At 42.3% G+C, this 22,564-nt stretch overlaps 2 protein-coding genes across 7 annotated transcripts in view; one reads left to right on the top strand and one right to left on the bottom strand.

The window, feature by feature from the left end:
* Positions 1 to 2,524, bottom strand: part of SON (SON DNA binding protein) — a 39,083-nt gene extending 36,559 nt beyond the window's left edge. The window contains exons 1-2 of one of the 3 annotated variants that reach the window (XM_021404676.1): positions 2,217 to 2,524; positions 490 to 656 (exon numbers count right to left, since the gene is read on the bottom strand). In XM_021404676.1, coding sequence (XP_021260351.1) covers positions 490 to 656; positions 2,217 to 2,326 — 277 coding nt within the window. In that variant the 5' untranslated portion in view covers positions 2,327 to 2,524. Of the gene's footprint in view, positions 1 to 489; positions 657 to 1,392; positions 1,605 to 2,216 lie in introns of those variants that run through there. The other 2 variants (XM_021404660.1, XM_021404668.1) reach the window with 2 other exon arrangements.
* The window catches only part of LOC110402542 (trifunctional purine biosynthetic protein adenosine-3), a 41,649-nt gene continuing 20,839 nt past the window's right edge, over positions 1,755 to 22,564 (top strand). Inside the window, exons 1-8 of one of the 4 annotated variants that reach the window (XM_021404753.1) lie at positions 1,755 to 2,255; positions 5,809 to 5,941; positions 12,772 to 12,920; positions 17,042 to 17,137; positions 17,850 to 18,024; positions 18,706 to 18,817; positions 19,959 to 20,027; positions 22,044 to 22,169. In XM_021404753.1, coding sequence (XP_021260428.1) covers positions 12,776 to 12,920; positions 17,042 to 17,137; positions 17,850 to 18,024; positions 18,706 to 18,817; positions 19,959 to 20,027; positions 22,044 to 22,169 — 723 coding nt within the window. In that variant the 5' untranslated portion in view covers positions 1,755 to 2,255; positions 5,809 to 5,941; positions 12,772 to 12,775. Of the gene's footprint in view, positions 2,256 to 4,211; positions 4,348 to 4,416; positions 4,557 to 5,808; positions 5,942 to 12,771; positions 12,921 to 17,041; positions 17,138 to 17,849; positions 18,025 to 18,705; positions 18,818 to 19,958; positions 20,028 to 22,043; positions 22,170 to 22,564 lie in introns of those variants that run through there. The other 3 variants (XM_021404742.1, XM_021404762.1, XM_021404767.1) reach the window with 3 other exon arrangements.

Below are 22,564 nucleotides of genomic sequence, written 5' to 3'. Positions count from 1 at the left end.
AGGAATAATCTCACACACCAATCCAAAATAACACAACAAACACTCCTTCTATCCACATCAGTACCAGCTTTCTTAATAAGAACTGCATATCAAGACCCCAAGGCAGATATATTAAAAACAAAGCATAAAACACAGTGTACCAACAAGTAGCTTTTTCTCCATGTATTTTTTTCTAGGTAATATTATTTTATTGCTAGTGTAATGGACAGAGAAGAAAAATAACATTTTTACACTCTAAGTAATGCTTTCATAAATTAACATTTTTTTCTCTTTTATTTTTTTCAATTATGTATCTTTCTATCCATTTGTGGTTGTAAATCACAGTAGACAAAAAAATACTTAAACATTGCAATAAACACACAACTTGCCAGATGAAGCTCAGTGAGAGAAGCAGTATTTAAAAATAATTTTTTGTCTCTGTAAAAATGATTTAAGAACTACGACAACCTTCTTAACAAGAACGCATTTGCCAAATGTGTTTTCATTTACCTGATTTGCTCTGCAGTTCTGTATCAAGGGCTCCAGAGAGCACTTCCTCTATTTTCTGCACTATCTGATCATTCTGACGACTCCCAGCACCAGCAACAGTGTCATCTGAAGGGTTGGCTTGCTCAGCTGGGATTGTGTCACCATTGGGCTGGCCTTCTACCTTTCCACTAACCAAAAAAAATATCAACATAATACAAGCAGTTTTGAGCCTTTTTCGACCTTTTAATTCACACACATTTACAACACTGAGCCTTTCAAAGTAACATTTTATCTTCCTGAAGATGCCACGCTTTTAATGAAACACCTCCTTTTAATTAACTTTCAACAGAACACCTTTTGACAACTCAACACAAGGTACACAAGAACAAAATGTGTCCTCTAGTGACTAAGTCCCCATGCTTTATGTTGGAAACCATACAGGCCCCTCAACTCCCATCGCAAAGTAAGTACCCATCACACAATCGTTTCTAGCATGTTTTGCTTGCTTTCCAAGATAAGGATGTGAAAAACAAAGGGTTAAGTTAAAAGGAATAAGACCAGCAAGACAAACCGAACTAACCACGCTCGCCCTTTCCCCTCCGTCCACAAACATGAGGCCAACACGGAAATCCCGTCCGTGGAAGTGGAAAAAAGACTACACGCCCGCTCGCTCGCCCGCCCCTATCCCTCCCGGCTGTTTTCGCTGAAGGCGCTCACAAGGCCGCAAGCCCCCGGGCCCCGCCACGTCGCAGCAAACACGATCCGTGAGAGCCCCAGGCCCGGTCCGCCTCTCGCCGTCCCGAGGCGGAGCCCGCGCATCGCTCAGCCCTCCCTCCTTCCCTCCTCCCTCCCGCGCGCTAGGCCCAGGCGAGACCGCGGCCCAGGCCGCTCCTCTTCCCCCACCGCCCCGGCGCGGCTCGTTACCCGCCGTGCTGCTGTTGCTGCTCTTCCTGGATCTCCCGGAATTTATTAACCACGAAAGAGCGAAAGATCTGCTCGATATTAGTCGCCATGACAGCGTTAGCGCGCCGGCCCCCCCCCGCGCCGCTCCTTCCTGCCGAGAAGCGAGGCCTCCGCTATCCCACAATGCACCGCGGCAGCGGGCGGCCGAGAGCCGCTGCTGACGCGCTCGCTGTGTGCCCTCACGCTATTGGCTGCCCCCCGGAGAGACGTAACGCAGAAGGGGGCGGGGAGCAGCGGGCCCCCGCAGGGCCGCTCTAGCACTCAGTAAAAGCCATAGAGCGGCAGACCTCTCTGACTTCCGGTAGGGGGGGGCGGGGGCGCTGTCTCGCGTCTCAGTGAAGTCCGCCGTTCCCCCTCCCCCCGGCGGTAGCGCGCCGCCATGTTGGTGCACTTACCCTCCCCCCAGACCGCGAACAGTCCCCCCTCTCGACCCCACCGATAAGCACAGCCCCGCCGAGCGGCCCCGGCCCTGCCTTTCCCCCCCCTCCAACGGCCATAACGAATAAAACCGTTAACCGCCGCCACGTAGAACCCCCCCCTACGCACACACAAGCACCCCCGCCGCCCGTTGTCGGCCGCTCGCAGCCCGTGAACCGCAACGCCGCGCCTCGGCCGCCGGGGAGAGCGGCGAGGAGGGGGGCGGCGGAGGGCTCCGTGATGGCCGCCCTCCAGGCCCCCCTCACGCCCCGCACACTCCCCCGTACTCCTCGCGCGCTGCCCCCGTCGCGATAGCGGTCGCCTCCGGGTGTGAGAGCCGGCCGGGCCTCCGCGGACGAGCCACTCACCTCGTCGAGGGCCCGAGCGGCGGCGGCGTTGGGGCCATGGTGGGTTGAGGCGTGTGGCTGTGCGTGCCGGCGGGCTCGGGGCCCGTGGGGGTGGGTGGGAGCGATGCCATTGGTCTCCATGGAGCGGGGCCAAGCCCCGCGCCTCCGCCGCCCCGTGTGTAGCGCGCAGGCAGCGCCTAGCAGGGGGGCCTGCCCGCGCACGAGTGCTGCATCACAGGGCCCGGCGCCGCGCTGCCCTCACTCAGCGAGCGGCTCCATGCGAAAGGCGCCCTCCCCCGCCGCCGCCGGGCCGGGCAGCTCGGCTGTGACACGCACGTGTGCTCCGGGGGCTGGCGGCGGGGCCGGGCGGGCGCCCCGCGGGATGGGGAGAGAAGGAACAAAGAAAGTGGGGGGAATGCCTCCTTCGTCGTGAATAAAGAGCACCTGGAAGCTGTGTCTCTTCTGAGGTGTTTTGCTGGAGTCCAGACATTCTGGGAGTCCCCTCCTGCCAGACCCCAAAGTAATTCTCAAGTATACCTGTGTACAAATCCCACTTTGCCATCCTTTGCCTCGGTCCTATAGAACACCACAATCCTGGAAGACCCCCACCATTTCACCCCCATAGGTTTCCTTCTCATTCCCCGAAGTTGTAACTGAGGGGGTTAGTTTATCTGAAATAAATTTTTAAAACCCTCAAGGCTTAGGGGAAACTTCTAATTGTTGCTGGGGTTTCTATTTGCAACGTCAACCTCCAATTTAATGTGGTTTAATAATAAGACCCTTTAATAGCACCGTTGTTTTTTATCGTGTATTGCTGGGAAGTGGTCTGCTTTAATATGAACTAAGTAAAAATAATGGGCTTGGTATTTGGATCATTTTGCTTACTTGTATATCGAGTAATAACACAAAGCAGTTATATTTGAGAGGCATTTTTGCAAATAATGGTACGTTTCATGCCATGTCAACATTAACATAATTTAGATATTAATATTTCTGATATTCAATGAGCTAAAAAGTGAAAACGCTTCACTTGATCTGTTTCAGACATCTAGATTTCCCTCATGTGAACAGTCTTCGGAAAAGGAACCCTTCTCAACTAATTCATTCAATGTAGTTTATCCCCATAAGTGTAGGCCTCTATCAGAAAGAGAAGAGAGCAACAAAAAACAGGAAAGTATTTTAATGAATGCTGCATCTTTCGCTCTGGCTGCCTAAAAATGAACACAGAACAGTACCTACAAAAGTCATTTGGTAGAAAGGAGCATCCACAGCCCCATAGGAAAAGTAATTCCTCCTTTATTTTTATTTTATTTGCTGATAAATAAGAAAAACATCCTTAGTTATATACCTTTATTCAGGTGCTGATTCATCTTCTGATGAATTAAATGAAGCTTTACTTGGAACTTGCCACAACCAGTGATTGTACCTGATACACTGCACACTTGGTTTGAAAACCAAGCGTTATGGGACTTCACCCATAGCAGTTCTGCTGCTGTCAATACTACTTTGAGTATCTATCTATTCATGTTCCTTTTGAAAACAAGAACCAAAGCTGTGCTGAAATATGCAAGTAATCTTTATTAAATCTGTATTTCATAAACTAATTTCAAAGAACAACGAAGTTTTCACACAAATTCTTGGGGGAGTACAAACGTAAGGATCAAATCTGGTTTCATTACAGTGTTGCACAATTTTATGCTACATTGACTAAAAGTTGCCCAGTGCTCTTTGGTTTCATTAAGTTCAAAATAAGACAGACCAAAGGGTCGCTCCTATCCAGCACTTAAAGCTGTTAAGGGCATTAAAACAAACCGAATATTTGCACAGTACCATCCTGCTAACTTACTGTAGTACACCTTTGCAATCTGGAGCCACGCTCCCAAGGCAAAACCATACAGTCATCTCCGTATATGTACGGCTTTTCAGGTGGATCTCTCGCTTGCTGGGCCCAGCAGCTCGCTGAGATGGGGATGAAGATTTTTCTAGATCGGAAGAACTTAAAAGCAAAAGCCCATTCCTTGGTTTCCGAGCCACAGTTTTACTTTCCCTTCTCAGCCCCCGCCCCGGACCCACGCGGCGCCCACTGGGTACTGTAGTTTCGGGCGGCGCGGAGGAGCATGCCTTCCCCATCCTTAAAATCCCCTCGAAGAAAGTAAGTGTTTCTCTCGCTCTGCAGAAGGCCGCGCTGCGCGGGCTGTTCGGGCTGCCCGCTCTCGGGGTCAGCCCCCTCGGCCGGGCCTTGGCAGCCGGCGAGAGGCTGGGGAGTGATGTGGCGGCGGGGCCATGTGCTCCCCGCTGCCCGCGATGCAAAATGGCGGGGTCTGGCTCTTGCCTGGAGCCCTGCGCTTCCCTCACACGCTGGTAAGGAGCCGTGTGAAGCGATGGCTGCTGCTGGTTGTCTGATTTTTATTTAAAACGCCTGCCTCCTCCCCGAATGTACTTTGGGGGCACCTGTTATCTAACTTTTCTAAATGTGCCGCAGTTTAAATGATTTTAAAGCGCACGCAGCTGTTATTCATGTGCTTTTCCCTCTGTCTGGCTTCAAAAAAAAGTGGTGAAATATTTGCTTTTAAAGTAAATATTCAACTTCTGGGTTTTCTTGCTGTGGACTTTGGTTGACTTTAATTCTAGCCCTGGTGTTTGCAAAGCTGGGGGCTCACCAACGAACTTTAATACTGGGCTTTTTTTTTCCTCTGTTAATCCATCTAGGGGAAGCCTGAAATAATGAGCATATTGAGTACATACTTCATTGTTTATTGCTGGAATAGAAAGGATATTCCTTACCACAGCCTCCCTGTTCCTTCTGGTTCTTGCCCAGTTGTTCGTATTAGTAATTCCAGACTTCTATGGAAACACGTAGGGCATTCAGCTTTCTCACAGTCTCAGTCATCCAAATTTAGTGCTTTGGGGCAGAGGGAATAACACCACCATTAGCTCCTTATTTGTAGTAGCAAGATGCCTGGTGGTGTTTTGCTTAAGCAATGCACAGTCCAGCTGTTTGGAGGATAGTACCTGTCTCAAAGGTTTTCAGTTCAGGCCATGGAAGATCCATGGCTTATTCCCAGTTAGGATGCAGGCCTTCTAGGGGCCAGAAGTTAATTATAAATGAACAACCTGATTATGGAGATCTCTGAACTCTTTAAGCAACTCTTTCTGGTATTGAAACCTGAGGAAATTAAATGTTATAGCTCAAAGGCAGAATCAGTTTCCACAAGTACAAGCCACGTGCTACCCTAGTTCAAACTTGCAGGCACATTGTGTTTTGACCATTCTGCCAGTTCAGGCATCATGGCTATTTGTTTCTGTACCTTGCATTGCACTGACAAAGCTGCCTGCACAGTTGGCACTGTGACTTTACTCAGGAAACTGATTCCTGTTAGAAACATCCTCTCCCCATCCAGTTCTGATTCCTCAGTTTGACTGTCCCTGTGACTGTAAGCAGGCTGGGGCAAAAGGTGAAACAAGCAGTTAGGTGAGAAGGTACACTGTGAAGTGGTGTTTCCAACCAGGGGTGTTCTGGCTCCTTGAATAATCAAGTGATCTGAGAGTGTTGTTAATTTCCTTTTTATAATTATGACTTCTCTGAGTTACTGTTGTGGTGTTAATTTTCCAGCATTATTGGCTTCCTGATCCTTGTGACTGCACACATTTGTCACCCCGGCAAGAGGCTGGAGGTAGAGGAGAGAGTGGGACCTAGTGCAAGGCTGCGCTAGGAAGGACCAGCATAAGCCAACTGTGAAACACCGGTAGGTCAACCTATAGCCTGCACATTTCAGCTTCTGTTTTCTTATCCAAGCTTGAACAGGGTCCAGAAGCTGACAAAGGTTCTCTGAGAAGGCCAGCTGGGAGTTTTCCTTGTGTGTACTGAAATCTTTGTGCGCTTGTAGCCTTTACCTCACATATACGAAAATCTTTGTGTATTCATCATCATGTGCAGTGGACTCTATTTTCAGCCTTCTGATTAGCATTAATTCAGAGAGCAGAAGAGCTGGGTTCAGTGTGAGGAGATTTGGCACCGTGCTGGCAAATGCAGGAGCCAAGTAAAGGATGGCAGATTCCAAGGGGACAGTACACAGCAGCCCAGCTGTTGATAAGAGAAAGTCCTAGGTTTTGGCTTCTGCTCAAAGTCATTCTTTTAATATTTTATCCTGTTGCTGATTATGAAAAAAAAAAGTGCACAAACAGGCCTGGCTGGAATGCTTGGTGGAGTGGCACATGAATTGCAGAGCATTTTGATTTTTTGTTCTGTGTCCTGTGAGGGTTCATTTCTTTTTATTCTTTTGCCTAACTTCAGGAGGAACAGTGAACTTTCTTCTTTAGTCCAAAGTTTGATATCAGAGGAGAGCTTTTTTCCAGGCACTGGGAGGTATGGGCTTGGACCTTCTTGGTGATGCTCGGCTTGGGTTCTCTGTATTTGGACTAAGTGCTATCACTACTAAGCCATTTTTTGGCTGTTTTATAACCTTTCGTCTAGGAAAAGTAGGAGTTAAGACACTGTAGTCTTGGACCATATATTTTGTATAAAGAAACCTGACTGCCTGCATCGGGTTACCACAATCCCGGTGTTGGAAAGTTAAAGTATTGCAGCTTTTAATTAGGCAGTGGCAAGGGTTCAGTGTTATGTGTGCAGTGATGCACTAGATTGCTGCAGCTTAAAAGGCAGGTCTTGACATCTAGCTCTTAGTGCCCATCTCTCTTGTCCCACCTCTTTGCTTTTAGTACCTCTAGTTGTTGGCTGATTGCACAGTTAGTCAGTTCAGCTGGCAGAAATATGTTTGGAGGGGGGACAGGTGGTGGTGTGGTTTAGCTTAAGGAGTTTGTTTTCGTACACTTAAACAGCTATCTTTGTAAGCTTTGCATTAATACAGCAAAGGAGCTCAGTTTTACTTTCCAGTCTGTGCACAGAATCAGTTCTAGTAAGAGCTGGTGGCTCATGTCCCTTCCCTGTTACGAGGAAAGGGGCAGCTACTGAATTAGTAGTCTCATCTCACTTCTGCCTGGATTTGAAATCTCCCTGTGCGTTATGGAGGAGCCAGTACGGGGAAAGCTGTTAGATGTTGTTGGTTTTGCCCTGCTCTCTTTATTTTCTCCACTCCACAGGCCCTGACCAAGTGGAGGAGTTGCCCAGCTTCTTAATGAGCTTCATCCTTGGGGAGGATAAAGGTCTCTAGGCTGATGCTCATCCCTGCTGACTAGCTGCTGGCAACCTCAGGAACAGGGTCTGGAAATCATCTTCACTGTATTCTCATGTCCTCCCCTCTTGGATACTTGGAGTAATTAGCTTGTTTTTGCTTTCCTGTTCTTATTTTGTCTAAGAACTTGGTAATAGATCCTTGCCTAAAATGCCATCTGTCTTTAAGACATCTTTTAAACAAACAGACTTTCCTTCTTTACAAAGGCAGACAGTGCTTACTTATGGTAATAATGTACCATGCTTCGGATTCTTTTTGACTTCTGCCTCTTTATGAGAAGATTTAAGATTTTACAGACTTCCTCCAAAAAACCCATGCATGTGGTAATTCTCATAAAAGAGATGGTCTACTTTGTGAATGGGTTTTGGTCATTTGAAAACAAGTTGTTAAATCCTGGATTAATGACAGAGTTGTCACGGAGTTATCTCTAGATCTGTCTGTGTCTGTGACAGGGGGACAGCAGGCCCACAGGCCCACCGGCCCAAAAAAAAAAAAGGGGAGGGGAAGGGAGGAGGGGGTTGTTGATGGTTTACAGGCCGGTTAGGCCTGGTTTTGTGACTAATGGGGCAGGACCCATGCCGTGGGAAAGGGGAAGGGAGAAGGGGAAGGGTAGGGAAATGAGAGATGGGCCTAAAAACAGAACAGCGGGAATGATCTGAGGAGGAAAGTTAATTTACTAAATATGATATCGGAGTGCAAGATAACACAGTACAATACAATATAATTGGAATTGAGGCTAATAAATCAAATAAGAGAGAGAGAGTGTCCGAAACCGACGGCCTTACTCTAAGAATTGAAGGCAGGACGGCGGGAAACACACACTCCGAGGCAGCAAAAAAAGTGAGCGTCTTGTGACTTACAAGGAGTTTTATCTTTCCCTCTGAACGCAAAGTCCTCTGGGCTATGTAGTTCGTCTCTTCTGAGAACCAGGTATCTGGAAATCAGCAGTCCACGGAACTGGAGCATTAACTCTTTAACTCCCAGTGCACTACATGATGTTTTGATGTGGAATACCGATAACAAAAAATCATAAAACCATGACAAAAGTAAAAAGAAATGTCACTCTTGGAATTTTTCATTTTTAATGCAGGATATGTACTATTCCTTGTTAGTATAGTGGTAAGTATCTCCACCTCTCATGTGGGAGACTAGAGTTCAGTTCTCCAGTGGGAGGCACATATAATACTTTGGAGAACCAGCGTGGCTTCACCAAGGGCAAATCCTGTTTGACCAACCTAGTGACTTTTTATGATGGTGTCACTGCACCAAGGGACAAGAGAGGAGCCACTGATGTTATCTGTCTGGACTTCAGTAAGGCCTTTGACATGGTATCTCACAACATCCTTCTCTCCGAGTTGGAAGGGTATGTTTTTGATGGGTGGACTGTTCAGTGGACGAAGAACTGGCTGCAGGATCAAGTCCAGAGAGTGGTGCTCAGTGTGGATGGAGATTAGTGACGAGTGGTGTCCCCCAGGGGTCAGTGCTGGGACCAATACTCTTCAAGATCTTCATCAGTGACATTGATAGTGGGGTCGAGTGCACTCTCAACAAGTTTGCTGATGACGCCAACCTGTGGGGTGCAGTCAACACACCAGAAGGACAGAATGCTATCCAGAGGGAGCTAGAGAGGCTTAAGCAGTGGGCCCAGGTGAACCTCATGAGGTTCAACAAATCCAAATGCAAGATCTTGCACCTGGGTCAGGGCAATCCTCACTACCAATACAAGGTGGGGGCTGAACGGATTGAGCGCAGCCCTACCGAAAAAGACATGGGGGTGCTGGTGGATGGAAAGCTGGACATGAGCCAGGGTGGTGAGGCACTGGAACAGGTTGTCCAGTGATGTGGTTGATGCCTTGTCCCTGGAAACTTTCAAGGTGAGGCTGAATCAGGCCCTGGGCAACCTGATTTAGCTGTGCATGTCCCTGTTCATTGCAGGAGAGTTGGACTAGATGAACCTTTAAAGGTCCCTTCCAGCCTTAAGGATTCTATGATTCTATGATATTACTGGGCAGTGGAGGGCCTACTCTGCATCTTTACAGTCAGTGTGAAAAAGAAAAGTTGCCACTACTGGATTTGGGCCTCCTAAAATGAGATTGCCACCAGAAGTTCTTGTTAAGCTGCATCCCTAAACAAAAGTTGCTAGGATACTATCGGGGGGATGCACAAATAAGTTGAGTTCCTGAAGCTAAAACAAATGGCCAAAACAGTGTTTTTCTCACTTTTTATTACAGAATGATTACATTTCATTTGGACACATGATACATGGTTTATTCCATTTAACTGCTCCCATACAAAATTTTATGTTATATATATCTGTTCTTTTTTTGGCTGATGACTATTAGAATATGCTACTTTTAGGAAAGAAAAAGGATTATTTGATTTATCTGCAAGATGAGTTACTTTAACTGACAGCAGTTTCATCGGATTTTGAAACCTTTCTTACTGTTTTTATGCAGGAGACTTAATGGAGCATGAATGTGCATCATGCATCATACTCTTCCATGCTTTTGAAATGTATGGGAGTATGCACAGCATCATTTTTAAATAGAGAATGTTTATGATCTGATTTGTGGATATTTTTCAACTGCAAAAAATAATTTGAGGCAGAATTTATTCTGAGTATGCAGGAACAACAAAGTAGGCTGCTTCTGCTCTGCAAAGTTTTTCCTGCTCATTTCTCAACCACTTATATGTGGGTTTCTGTTGTTTTCCCACCTGAACTGACCTGTCCAATGGCTAGGCATGCAGTGTTATCAATGGGGCGGTAACACTGGAGCAGGGCACTACATTTTAACTAGAGGCTGCGTTTCACCTTTCTCTTTTCATTCCTGAACTCCTGAGCATTACTTTTCTCAGGCCAAGAGCGCATAGGATAGCGTAAGTGTATTCTCCATTTTGGTTTGAAACTCTGCATTCAGTTCTGATACACCTGCAAAAAAATGCTGTCATGTATATTTCAACTTATTGTTATTATTTAATGATGACTGTGAACTGCACTGGAAAACATGCTTGCTGGGTTAGGGGTAGGACAGCTGTCTGCTACTTGACGTTTATTCTTTTACACAGCATTCTTTTACCCTAGGTTACTGTCTTCATCTAACATAACCCTTCCTTGTAGCCAGCCTCTTATATATTTATTTTCTTTTTTGCTTAGGTTGTAATATCAAAGAGGTTTATCATAACTTTGCATCCCAAATAGTTTCTTGTAACTGTTAATTTTTACTCCAAGATATTTTTTTTCTTATTTTAAGGAATCCGGGAGGTTTATTGCAACTCTGCAATATGTATTTTGTCAAACATTTTAGTAGAGAGCTTTTGGTCTCTCCCAACATGAAACTACACTTACATTTTAACTCTGATATGTTTAGTTCATTGTTAAAAACTCAGTGTTGACTGTCTGTGTTTTGTCCTTTTATTCATGTTTCTTTTGTCTTTATTTTGACTGGATGTTTTGCCTAAAATGATCATTCTCTGAACAAATCATTCCTTTATTAATGAGCTAAAATAGATAAAGAAATGGTGTGGGAGTGTTTTCTAAACTGCGTGGGGGCTGAAGTGTGTTATGGAGGTCTTGGGTTTAATAACCAGGCTCAGCACGCACATTGCACAAGCCCTCAGAGCAGAAGCCATCTCCTGCAGAGTCCAGGCTCTCAGGACAGCTGGGCTTCTGTGTGGCAGGTCTGCAGAGCTATCCGGGCAGTTCTTGGTGGGGGGGGAGTGGTAGCAGCTATCTGAGTAGCAGCTGGGATGGGGGAGAAACACATGCCCTGCCCCATCAATTGGCTGAACATCTGGTTTGCCTCTGGAAAGATCACTTTTCCCTTAGAAATCTGGTTTTGGTAGGTCTGTTTCCCCTCATGCTGAGGATGTACATTGTGCTGGCCCTCTCTCGCCCTCCCACAGGAGTTCTGACCCCAAAGAGAGCTGCCACTTCTGTGTGCTCCAGCAGTGGTGTGAGGCCTTCCCCCATGCCTGCCTTGGAGGGCTCTGCACACACTGGCAAGCATGGGTCAAGGGCCAGTGACCAAGGGTTAGGCACTTTGTGTGCCAGTATTGCAACAGGGAGGCTGAGCGTTTTGTGGGGCTGAGGCTCTTATCAAGGCCGCGTCCCTCCCCTTGAACAAGGGGAGGTGATTCGTGCAGCATGGAGGCACGCTGTCATTGCAAAGTCCTCAAAGTAAATCATGCCAGCTTCCACACAAAGTTGCATTTGTTTGTTTTCATCACTTAGTGCTTGAAATGATTTTATGTGTTTAGATGCTTATTTTGCCTTTGTTGTGATTTAGAGCTTTTAGATTACTTTTTGGAAGTAATGAATACTACTGGGTTTAGGACCAGGTTCCTCTGTCTAGCTGCTCACTCCATGCCTCTCTGAATGGCTTTGCCAGGTACCCCTTGACTTCTGCTGATAAAACTCGGACCTTAACCAGTGCAGTGTCATCATCTGCGTGTGTATTGTGTGCTTAGTTGGACTAACGTGACTATTACAGCTTATTCTTTGAGAACCATAGGGAGTTAGCCTTTGATTTTTAAGGAACACCATGTAAAGAAATACGTACTTATTGTATTTCATGAACTACTTTCTGAATTCCAGTGTTCTTTTCTGGTGTTAGTGAAATGTTCTATTCCCTTGCTAGCTGTGTGGTATCATTGCTGGGATGGCAATTTTGAGGTGACTTACGCCAATAAATATGTAGAGAATACACATGTAGGCAAATCTGTCTTGAACTGCCTTGTAAAACTCTGAACAGCCTACAAGACTCATTCAGTCCCAAGGGGAATTTGTGTTAGGTCTCTGCTTAGTGGAGGGAACCATTCTGTTAAAGAGTGGAGCTGACTGCCCTGTTTCATTTCTCTTAGTCTTTCCTTTTCATGTAGTATTTAGACATTTTTCCGATATTTCCACCAGATGTTTCAGGTTCACATTCAGCACTCTGATGCTGTAAGATTATATTAATACAATTAATACAATTAATTAATACAAAGGAGGAGGCTTTGTCCTTTGCAGGCTTGGATTCACCAGGAATGTGTATAGGTTACAAATCACAGCCTGGCCAGTCATAAAGTTTTTTCTATTTCACAGACTTCAGTACAACTCCGAACAGTTGCCAGTCTGATAAAAGAAAAACAGGATAGCCCTGTGGGTTACTTCACCGTTTGACGTTTATTTTCTATCACACCTAATTAAGTCAGTTATGTCTTTCCACGTACTTTTTTTTTTTAAACCAACAAATCCCCAATGGAAACATCACTGCCTGAAACAAAGTGACATTCAGCTCCGCTCAGAGTTCTTTGCACCCAGCAATTACACTCCGTGAAGCTCTTGCTTTCCTAACCTCGCACTTCTAACTCTGGCGATGTTGCTTGTGTTTGGTTTTGTGCAGACTAATGGCTGATCGAGTGCTTGTGATCGGCAGTGGAGGGAGAGAGCATGCACTGGCCTGGAAGCTGGCCCAGTCCCCACATGTAAAACAAGTGTTTGTTGCTCCTGGAAATGCAGGGACTGCCGACAATGGAAAAATTTCAAATTCAGGTAAAAAGTTTTAAAATCTGATAACTGAGCAAGTAAATTATTCCATTAATCAAACTTACTCCATTAATTTATCTTACCTGTTAATGTGAAAAGGTTGTTATTATTTGAAGATTTTGGACTTCTAAGTTCATATGGATGCAGCTAATAAGTATCTGAGCAACGCCTCGTGCAGCCACCACTTGATTAATTTTATCTCAGTTTTGTTAGCTAATTCATTGGATTTTGGAGTAGGGGTTGCAGCCAAAACTCCATCTGCCTGCTGTAAATTCCTGCAGGAGTACATCTTCAGATAGCTTTAGTGGTTCCTGCCTCCCAGGATCCTCTCAGGGAAGGGGTGATGGCTTATCTTGTTATGCAGTGGTTCAGCAGCTGTTTGGTGAACAGCTGAAAAGTGTCTGCAGCAAATGCCAGCACCTCTGGGACAGTGGCAGAGCACACTGCTTTGGGTATGAAGCACTGCTTGGTTCCCAGAAGTACAGTGAGGGCTGTGATCCTTACAACCTTTCCTGAGAATACTTTCATAACTGAAAAGGTCAACTTTAGAAAAAATTGTCTTTGTTTTGGCAATCTTAGGAAGTTAGGACTATTCTTAAACATTTCTTTTAGTACTGGCTGCCTGTTTTGAGCTACTAGCCTCACTCTGGTAAGCTCTGACTAACTGGCTGTAACTGGACAGCTGTAACTGAAGCTGTCCATAATCAGTTTTGAAAATCAAGCTTAAGGTTTTTCAAATGCAATATTACATGCTATGTTTAAAAAGTACTTGTCTAAGGTGCTTGCCCGGAGGTGAATCGGTACGAAACCAGGGATAATTACTCAGAAATTCCTATTCTTTATATACCAGATCATGAATAGGTGCTTTAAGCAACCAGCTTAACTTTCCACATGATAACATACGGAATTAAAATTAACACAGTGTACGTGTGAGCACTAATTATATGCCTCCAGTTTTTACGTTTATATTTATATGAGTAAAATATTTTATTTTTACCATCTCATGTCAAATTCTTATACAGCAGATAATTATCAAATTTAACTCCACTGGAATGCTTAATTACAGGAAGTTTAAATAACCTTGTCCATAATTTCTTTGAGCATACACAGTATCATAATTAGGTTTTTGTGCTGTTTGACCTCACAGGAGAGAGACTAAGAAAGCAGGAGAGGAAGGTCATGTTCTTACGTTTCCTTCTTGTCCCAGAAGTTCTTTATACATACATATACATAAATGTATAAATCTTCATACTCATGCTAATTTGAGTTAGTGCCAGCCTGTATGGCCTATGAACATTAATTTCAGTTTGCTTAGTTTTTAAAAAACTGCTGCACTTTTCTCTTGCTTTGTTATTGCACAAAATACACTGCACTTTCAGCAATGCAAAATATTTGAACTTGCACATAATAATGCTTGAGCCAGGTCCGTGAAATTTACCACATGTCCTAAAATCTTTTTTTTCTAGGCAGTATCTTTATATGTGCTTTAGGAAAGACATCCTCAGCCAGCTGGGAGACAGGAAGAATCTAGAATTTGTGAAGAGGTTGACTTTTTTTTTTTATTGAAAGGGAATAATTTGTCTTACCTACTCAGGCATTTTAATTGTAGCTCTGCAGCCTAGATTTTTACTGAGAGGAGAAAATGGAAAACAGATTTACAGAATTGTGTGAGCCCTATTATATTGTATATGCCTGAGCAGCAGCGTCTGTGAAAGTGCTACCATTGTTTCAGTTTTTTGGTATAATCAAGATTTGGCTCTGAAAGTTCATCCTGCCCTATGGTTCATGAGATTTCCTTTAATCAGTATCACAGCTGTAGTTCTCAGATGATTTCTGAAACACAAAGGTGAACTTAAAACTATAAATAAACTTTAATTATACAGGTGTTGCCTTTATCAAAGTCACAAAAAAGTTTTCATGGTTAATTTGAGTCTGTAATCTTTCCTGACAGTACAGACAGATTTGGGTTGAGTGGCTAAATATAGATTTATATTCAATTTATACTTAACTAGCAGGGCAAATTTGTTGCCAAAATTGTACAGAATGGTATGCTGAATTTTGATATATACATATGCATGTCTGTGAATGCATTTTAGCATCCTGACAACACTGCATTTTAGCTCTCGTGGTAACTAATACACTTAACTAAAAAGCTGTGTCTTTGAAAATCCTGGTCCAAGTTCCTTCTGTTTGGTTTGAAATGTATGTCTAGCTGTCATTTTGAGAAAGAAAACACTGCTACAAAGATGTCTCCCTTCGGTCTACATCACAAGGAAATTTGTGATTTGAGGAAAAGTTAAAATTACGTCTTAACAATGTGACTTACTCCTTTCTGTTTATTTCCATGTAATGTAAATCTTGTACCATGTTCACCCTCATATTGCTGGTACATGAGGCCTGAGGCTAGGCGATTTGGGATGACAGGCGCAGTCACCTTGCAGGCTCTTTCCTTGTTCCCTTTCACGTAGCTTGATCTCAGGGGAACAGGGACTGACCCTCTTCAGTTGCCCACCAGAGCTCCCATTTTCTTTGGCTGGGATCTGCTGTTCTTCAACTGCTTTCACAACAGCCGCATGGGACTGAAAGACAATATTGACCTTTATGTTTACCAGTACTGTAAAGCCAAGTACATTATGCTTTTGTTTTTGCTCTCTGTGAGCCAGAAGTCAATTGGGATAAATTGCACAGGGGTGTCAAAGGCCTTTCATTCCTTACTTACAAATCTTGGTGGAACAAAGTAATTGAACTGTTGAAGGATTATCAAGGAGGTAGTTTTTATTAGCGTTTAATCTGTTATTCCTCACCACTCCACCTAGATAGGGTAAATCTACAATCAAAAAATAGGTTTCAGATAGTTGCTTTTATGTCATCTTAGAAATAATAGCTTCTCTTGTGAAAGGGGGGAATTTATTCATATGGGATGGCAGACACAAAGTGCGTGCCAACACAGTTGTGTAGATGTGTCTAACAGAAGATGCTTTATCACTGCTTCTCATTTCTCTCCCTCCACTTCCCTGGAAACTGACTGGAAGAGGACATCAGATCTTCACGTACTTGCCAGTGTGGTCTCTAGCATGACTTCATAGACAAAACTGCAAGTATTCCAGCACCAGGGAGGATCTGCACTTTATTTCATTTGTAGATCTGTTCTCTGATGTGTCAGTTTCCTCCCTGTGCAGGCAGCCAATCCATGCTGGGCCATGCTCGCAGCATTTTGACACTCTGTGAGTTCATGTACCAGTCCTCTGCGGACCTTGGCTTTATTTGTTTTTTGATAAAGTAGTGGAACTTGCATTACGCGTTGCCTTTGCGTAAATTTTTTATCAAGAGACTTGACATCATGGTCTTTCTTGCAAACTTTTTGTTTTGTTTACACAGTTTTGGGCATTGCAAGAATTATCATGTTAAGTGCTTGTTTATAGAAATGTAACTGTCCTATAGATCTTTGTAACTTAGCAATAGATCTTTGCCCATAATTACAGTACCTTCCCTTACTAATTTAAGAAAAAGTGTTCAGATTTTGCTTTATTTCAGTGAAGTCACTGTTCAGCGTAGCAATTTTTAGCTGGCACTATGTAAAGAAAGAAAAGAAAGCAATTGCAGCTCCACCAGCAGCCACTTGTTCCTGTCACCTGCACTGTGCTGGCATGAACATGTGTAAAGCTTTGTGGTGAACCTAATCAGGGGGGAGACTGGCTGAAGATTTTTTAATATTATTATTATTTTTTTTTTTTTAGTTTTGCCTGTGAGTTATTTTTCATTTAGCTCTTTTGTGATGCTTCTTGTGCTGGCAAAGAGGATGTTTCTAGAGATGAGAACATGTGGACAGTATAGGGAAACCTGAAACTTTTTTTTCACCTTCAAGAGCAAGATGGGTTTACAGTGCATGTCAAATTACAACCTTTGCTTAGGGTTTCAGTGGTTTGTTTTCTCTGGATATTTTCCATACATGTACATGTGTAGGTCTGCATATTTATATATTAGTGCATGCCTCTATTCCAGATTCACGGTGACTTGCCGTTCAAGAATGTGAGACTTGTGAAAATCCTACTACATGGTTATATGATAAATAAGTGCCAAGTAACAGTAGTGAATGCAGTCTTACCACACTTTTCTGTCATTGACAGCTGTTTCAGTCAGCAATCATGCTGCGCTTGCTCAGTTCTGCAGAGATCAGGAGATCAGGCTGGTTGTGGTTGGTCCAGAGGTTCCTCTTGCTGCTGGTAAGAGAAAGAAAACTAAAAAAGATAGCCTTCTTATTTTAGGAAGAAAAGTAAATGTTTATCCCTATTTTTTTCCCACCACTCAACAGTATCTGAGTGTCTTCAGCTGGAAAAGAAACAAATCCTCTGTCAGCTTCCCTGAAATTCAGGATTGTGCTGTGATGAAAATAAAATTCAAAGAGTATTATGTGAGAAATTTAACAGTTAAAATATCCTTAACTATTCAATTTTTTTTCAAAGTGTTTGAGTTTAGTAAAACAGGTACCAAAGCGTTGCCATATAAGAAACTTGAATATTGGTTTTCCAATGGAATTTTCATTCTTTCAAATAATAATAATCTGGGGCTTGGTTAAAAAAAAAAATCTAAACAGTGATAATTTCAGTTTTATCCTTTTGTATGATCAAGAATTGTTATCTTCATAAAAGACTAATGTCAACTATTTGGTTAAAAGCCGTAATAAAATTAGGAAAGATGGTCATATCTTACAAAATGCAACAGATCTTCTTGACCCCATATACTGCAGAGTTACTTGATGTTGGTTGGAGTGAAAAATACACGTGACACCCATCTTGTAAAAAAGATACAGGGTAAATCTAAATATGGCTTATAACTCTGCATACTTGTTCTTACAAATTAATGCGTCTGTAGATTTGAGCTGCATGACAAATGATCTGGTGATTTGAAAAAAAAAAATTGTGTTGGTGTTTTTAGGAATTGTTGATGACTTGACAGCAGCTGGAGTAAGATGCTTTGGTCCAACAGCAAAGGCTGCTCAGCTGGAGTCCAGTAAGAGCTTTACCAAATCCTTCTTGGACCGTCATGGGATCCCAACTGCGAGGTGGAAATCTTTTAGTGATCCAAAAGCAGCCTGTAGCTTCATTAACAGGTAAAATTCTTTGTAATAGAATTTTTTTTTCCCAGCAGTGTACAGTGTGCCAGGTATCCAAAACAAATTATTACTAATGTATTAATACTCTTAGCTGTGATAGAACATCTACAAAGGTTTTAAAGGATAATCTATCACACTTCAGTAATAATTTAATGGTTCCTTATTTATTGCCCTTTTAATGAAAATTCAAAGTTCAGTCTTCAGTTTACAAGGGAATATGGTAGAAGTTTTCATTTTTTTCAGATTGCCAACCATGGAAATCCATCTGAAAGTATGAAATCCAGTCTGAAAGTCATATTATGTTCTATATTTTTTTTACGTGTGTCCATGAGTATAAATTCTGCATTGTGGGCTTACTCAGCAAATAGTTATCTACTTAAGAGGACACAATCCAGCTGACCCAACATTGCTACGATATTCAATTATTCAAAGAATAGCAACTTTCAGAACCATAGTGAAATTCAGTGGTAAACAAACAAAACAGGAAGCAGAAATCCTCAGGATAGCATAAGAAGAGAATCCTGGATTTTATTTGTCTGTTGCTCGGTAACACAAAACTGTTACTATAATACTGATGAGTATTTTGTTTTCTCAACCATTGGCATGTTCAGAATGCTTAAAATATATATTTGAAATATAGAGTGTTTATTGTTGAACCTCTCTTCTCTGTCTTTAAAGTGCAAACTTCCCTGCTTTAGTTGTAAAAGCTAGTGGCCTCGCAGCTGGCAAAGGAGTAATTGTGGCATCAAACAAAGAAGCAGCTTGTAAAGCTGTTAATGAAATCATGCAGGTGAGTAGAAAAGTCCAAGCACTGATTGAAAGAGTTCTCAAAAAAAAAAGTTGTTAACAGTGTCAAAATCTCAAGAGATGCTTTTTTTTTATTTATATATAATAGGAATTTAGCTAGCAGAAGTCAAATATTTTACCCATTATTTGGACAGCTATGAATCTATGTTATATTTACTGCTTGTGACAGAGTACTCTTTCTAGGCATAGTATGTGTAGACTAAAATAAAATGTTTCTTGCTGAAGATCTGCACTTATTTCAACATGGATTGCCTTTTTTCTGTTTGCATCCTAGCAGACTGTGCTATAACAAAGCAGGTACTACAGTGAGCTAATATTAACACTGCATTTAAGCTGTATCTTGACATGCAACATCAGCTTTAAAACTCCTGATACACAACACTTAGATGTGTAGTAAAATTCCTGTGGAATTATTTCAATTTAAGCATGCGTTTAGTTAGGATGTTAAACAAGCATCAAAATCTGAAGAGAACCCAAATGAAGCAGTTCCATCTGAACAGTCAGGAACATAGAGCTGGAAAATAAGATCTATACAGGTCAGGTCCTCAGCCAGTGTCTGCAGCATAGCATCTTACAGTTCAGTGGTGCAATGCAGATTTATATGAGATGTTATCTTAAACACTAGTATTTTGAAGGCCAGAATATACAGTCTACAGTCACAATTTGGTGTGTGTGGTTATTGGACAAATCTTAACCTGTGGTCCCCTTGTTCTGTCTTGAACAAAAAATCCTTACTGTGTTAGTCTTACAGATGTACAAAATTATGTTGTCACTGTACTTTCTTATAAAGTGAAAGGTCAGATTAGGTCACAGACTTGGCAGTCATTGCCATAACCCTCACTATTGTGGGTGCAAACTTCAGCAGGTAGAGCAAGAGGAATTACCCAGAAAGTTGTACCTGTCATCTGCAACTTGTAAATATTTGTGCTAACATCTGCACTTACTAAAAGATAAACAGAAGAGGAGAAAGATTTTACCATTGCTGCTGACATATCCAGGATGGTGACTGGATTTACAGTCTCAACTGTGCTGCATCTTTCTTGCTGTGTTAGTTTTCTTGTTGCGTTTTGACTGTTATGAAATGACTGAAACACAGAACTGAAGAGATTGGCTTTTTAATGCAGGATAAAACTTTTGGCACAGCTGGGGAAACTGTTGTTGTTGAAGAACTCCTTGAGGGAGAAGAAGTTTCTGTAAGTATGCGTCTCACTGTAGCACTTAGATTGTGCTTGTTTCAAGATATTTAGAAAACACCAGGCCAGGACTTACAGCAGGGATTTAAAGGATTTTATTACTTAAGTTCAAAACAGCCTGCTTATAAATACCATTTTATTAATTAAAGGCAGATGGATGTGTTAAGAACCAAACTTGCTGCAATCTGCTAAAATAATTCAGATTATGAATAAAAAATAGCTCAAGCAGTAATCTGCTGTTACCGCAAGGGGAAAAAAAAAACAGAACGTAAAAATGTTGAGTGTAATTGAGCATGTACTTCCATGTTATGATTTCTCTGGCAACAAAGACAGTGTAGGATGTTCCTTCCTTTCCTTCTTCCTAAACCTTCACTGCTGTTTGCCATTGATTCAGTTGTAGCACTTGCCTGTTCAAGGGGCTATAACCTAAAGACTTTTTTTCAAACAAATCAACAGCAACTTCCATATTTTCTGTGGTCTGGTTTTAGCCCAGTCCCATATGAACTGATATCAGTAACTGTGGCGAAGTGCAGAGCAACAGAAGGAGTGACTGGGAAAATGAAAACTTTTAAAATCAGCTTTGCTGGTTAAGGGAACATATTGAACTATATCTTGAGGGGTCAGTAAACTCTTTTGGTGCACGGGAAAAAGCAACTCGAGACAGGTGCAGGCAGGACACTCTTTAATCAGTCTCAATTGCCAGAAATACTGCAGTGTGGAAGTGCAGCCGGGGTTGAAGGGCTCACAACCAAAGGCTGCTGAATGTTTTGACATCACTGATTTACTTTGCAGATGTAGAGAGAACATTTCCTTCATTTAAACATGATACAGTTCCTTCATTTAAAAAATAAATCTTATTTAATTAGTGGAGTATAAAGGAGAAAAGGAGAATTAGAGCTCAGTTTTGAAGAGAATTAGAGCTCGGTTTTGAGGTGGCTTGGGAACTTGACACTGGCATTACACAAAGCAGAACAGCCAAATACCATCTCAGGTTCCCGAGTCCTGGAGCTGCAATTGACTTGCACTGGATGTTGTGAACTTTGATCTTGGAGGTGGTGGCATTTGTAAAGTAAGCGATCATCTCTGACTGTTGCCAGTCTTTGCATAATCTGGTTTCCTACTTGATATGAAAAAATTAGATTTGCAGACGTCGCTTGTCCTTATTTTTTCTAGGTTGGTTTGACCTTGTGAGGGACTAAAGGGTTATCCAGGTCTCCATTCTCTGTAAAAAATGTGTTGTCCTTAGGATATCTGCAGATTTACTGTAATGTAACACAGTAATGTACACATGCGAATTGAATTCTTTTTCCTAAGATGGCTTATCTCAATAAAGAAAAAAATACTACTCACTTTGCCTGTCAAAATAATTAACCTTCCACAAATGACTAGTTTTTAATCTATTCAGATTTTCACACTTGGGGTTTTGTAGGGGATCCCTGAGTTGTCTTTTAATTAGCATTATACAATGTTTTTATGAGTAGCGCTATCGGAAGCCCAAACAGTGAGCATCATTATCCGGTTACATAAGATGCCAGCAGATGTGTTATTATGAAGATATTGACCTCCAAATCAGCTGGTATATAAGCAATTTATAAACAGTGCAAAAGCAAATGGAGTTTTGCCAACAAGGAAAAGGACGTTTTCAGAGGAATGTAATGACTTCTTTCCAGGGCCGAGGGGAGGAGGAGGGAGGAAGTAACTTCCACCATGGGGCATTTTAAAGACTTTTAAAAACTTTTTGAGTATTTCTTTTCAGTACAACTATCAGCGTTATAATTTTCTATATGCTGTATTAAAGGAGATTGTTTTAGGAAGGTCTTATAAACTGAGGCAATGATTCCTGAGCAAACGAGGAAAATGTTCAGATTACTGTAGCTTGTTTTATTAGGGAGACAGAATTTGTACTCTTAATTATCCATTTTTGCCACACCAAAAATAAAACAGATTTTCTCTTTTTTGCACTTTATGAAATGTTAGTCATATACTTGGATTTTAATTATTCTCCTTGTTTGCCAGTGCTTATGTTTCACAGATGGTGTCACAATTGCTCCCATGCCCCCAGCCCAAGACCACAAGAGGTTAAAGGATGGAGATGAAGGCCCTAACACGGGAGGGATGGGAGCTTATTCTCCAGCACCTCAGGTAAAAATATGATAAGATGATGTCTCACTGCAACCGTACTACAGCTCTAGTACTGAAAGTAATCTGGATTTTCAGTTCCACGATGGCAAACAGAACAGTGCAGGCACTGGGATCCTGTGGATTGAATGTGTTGTCTAAAACAAACTTAGTCAAATAAAGCATGTAACTTGATAATTCATTTTTCTATGAAGGAGGTTTTCTCTACCAAATCACTTTTAATTATCAAGATGGAGGTTTTATTTCTGAAACCTCATATTTTGATTTTTTTTCAGTTGAACTTGATTATCTTGAAGCTCTTTTCCAACCTTAATGATTCTATGAAACTAAGCGTAATGAATTACTCATCATTAGAACTAAGTGCTTAAACCACATTTTTGTTTTGTGTTGAGATAAAA

The sequence above is a fragment of the Numida meleagris genome, chromosome 1 (genome assembly GCF_002078875.1).
Source record: "Numida meleagris isolate 19003 breed g44 Domestic line chromosome 1, NumMel1.0, whole genome shotgun sequence".
In the NCBI taxonomy this organism is placed as follows: Eukaryota; Metazoa; Chordata; class Aves; order Galliformes; family Numididae; genus Numida; species Numida meleagris.
The sequence above is the reverse complement of the archived record's forward strand: the minus strand, read 5'-3'. Positions and strand labels throughout refer to the sequence as shown.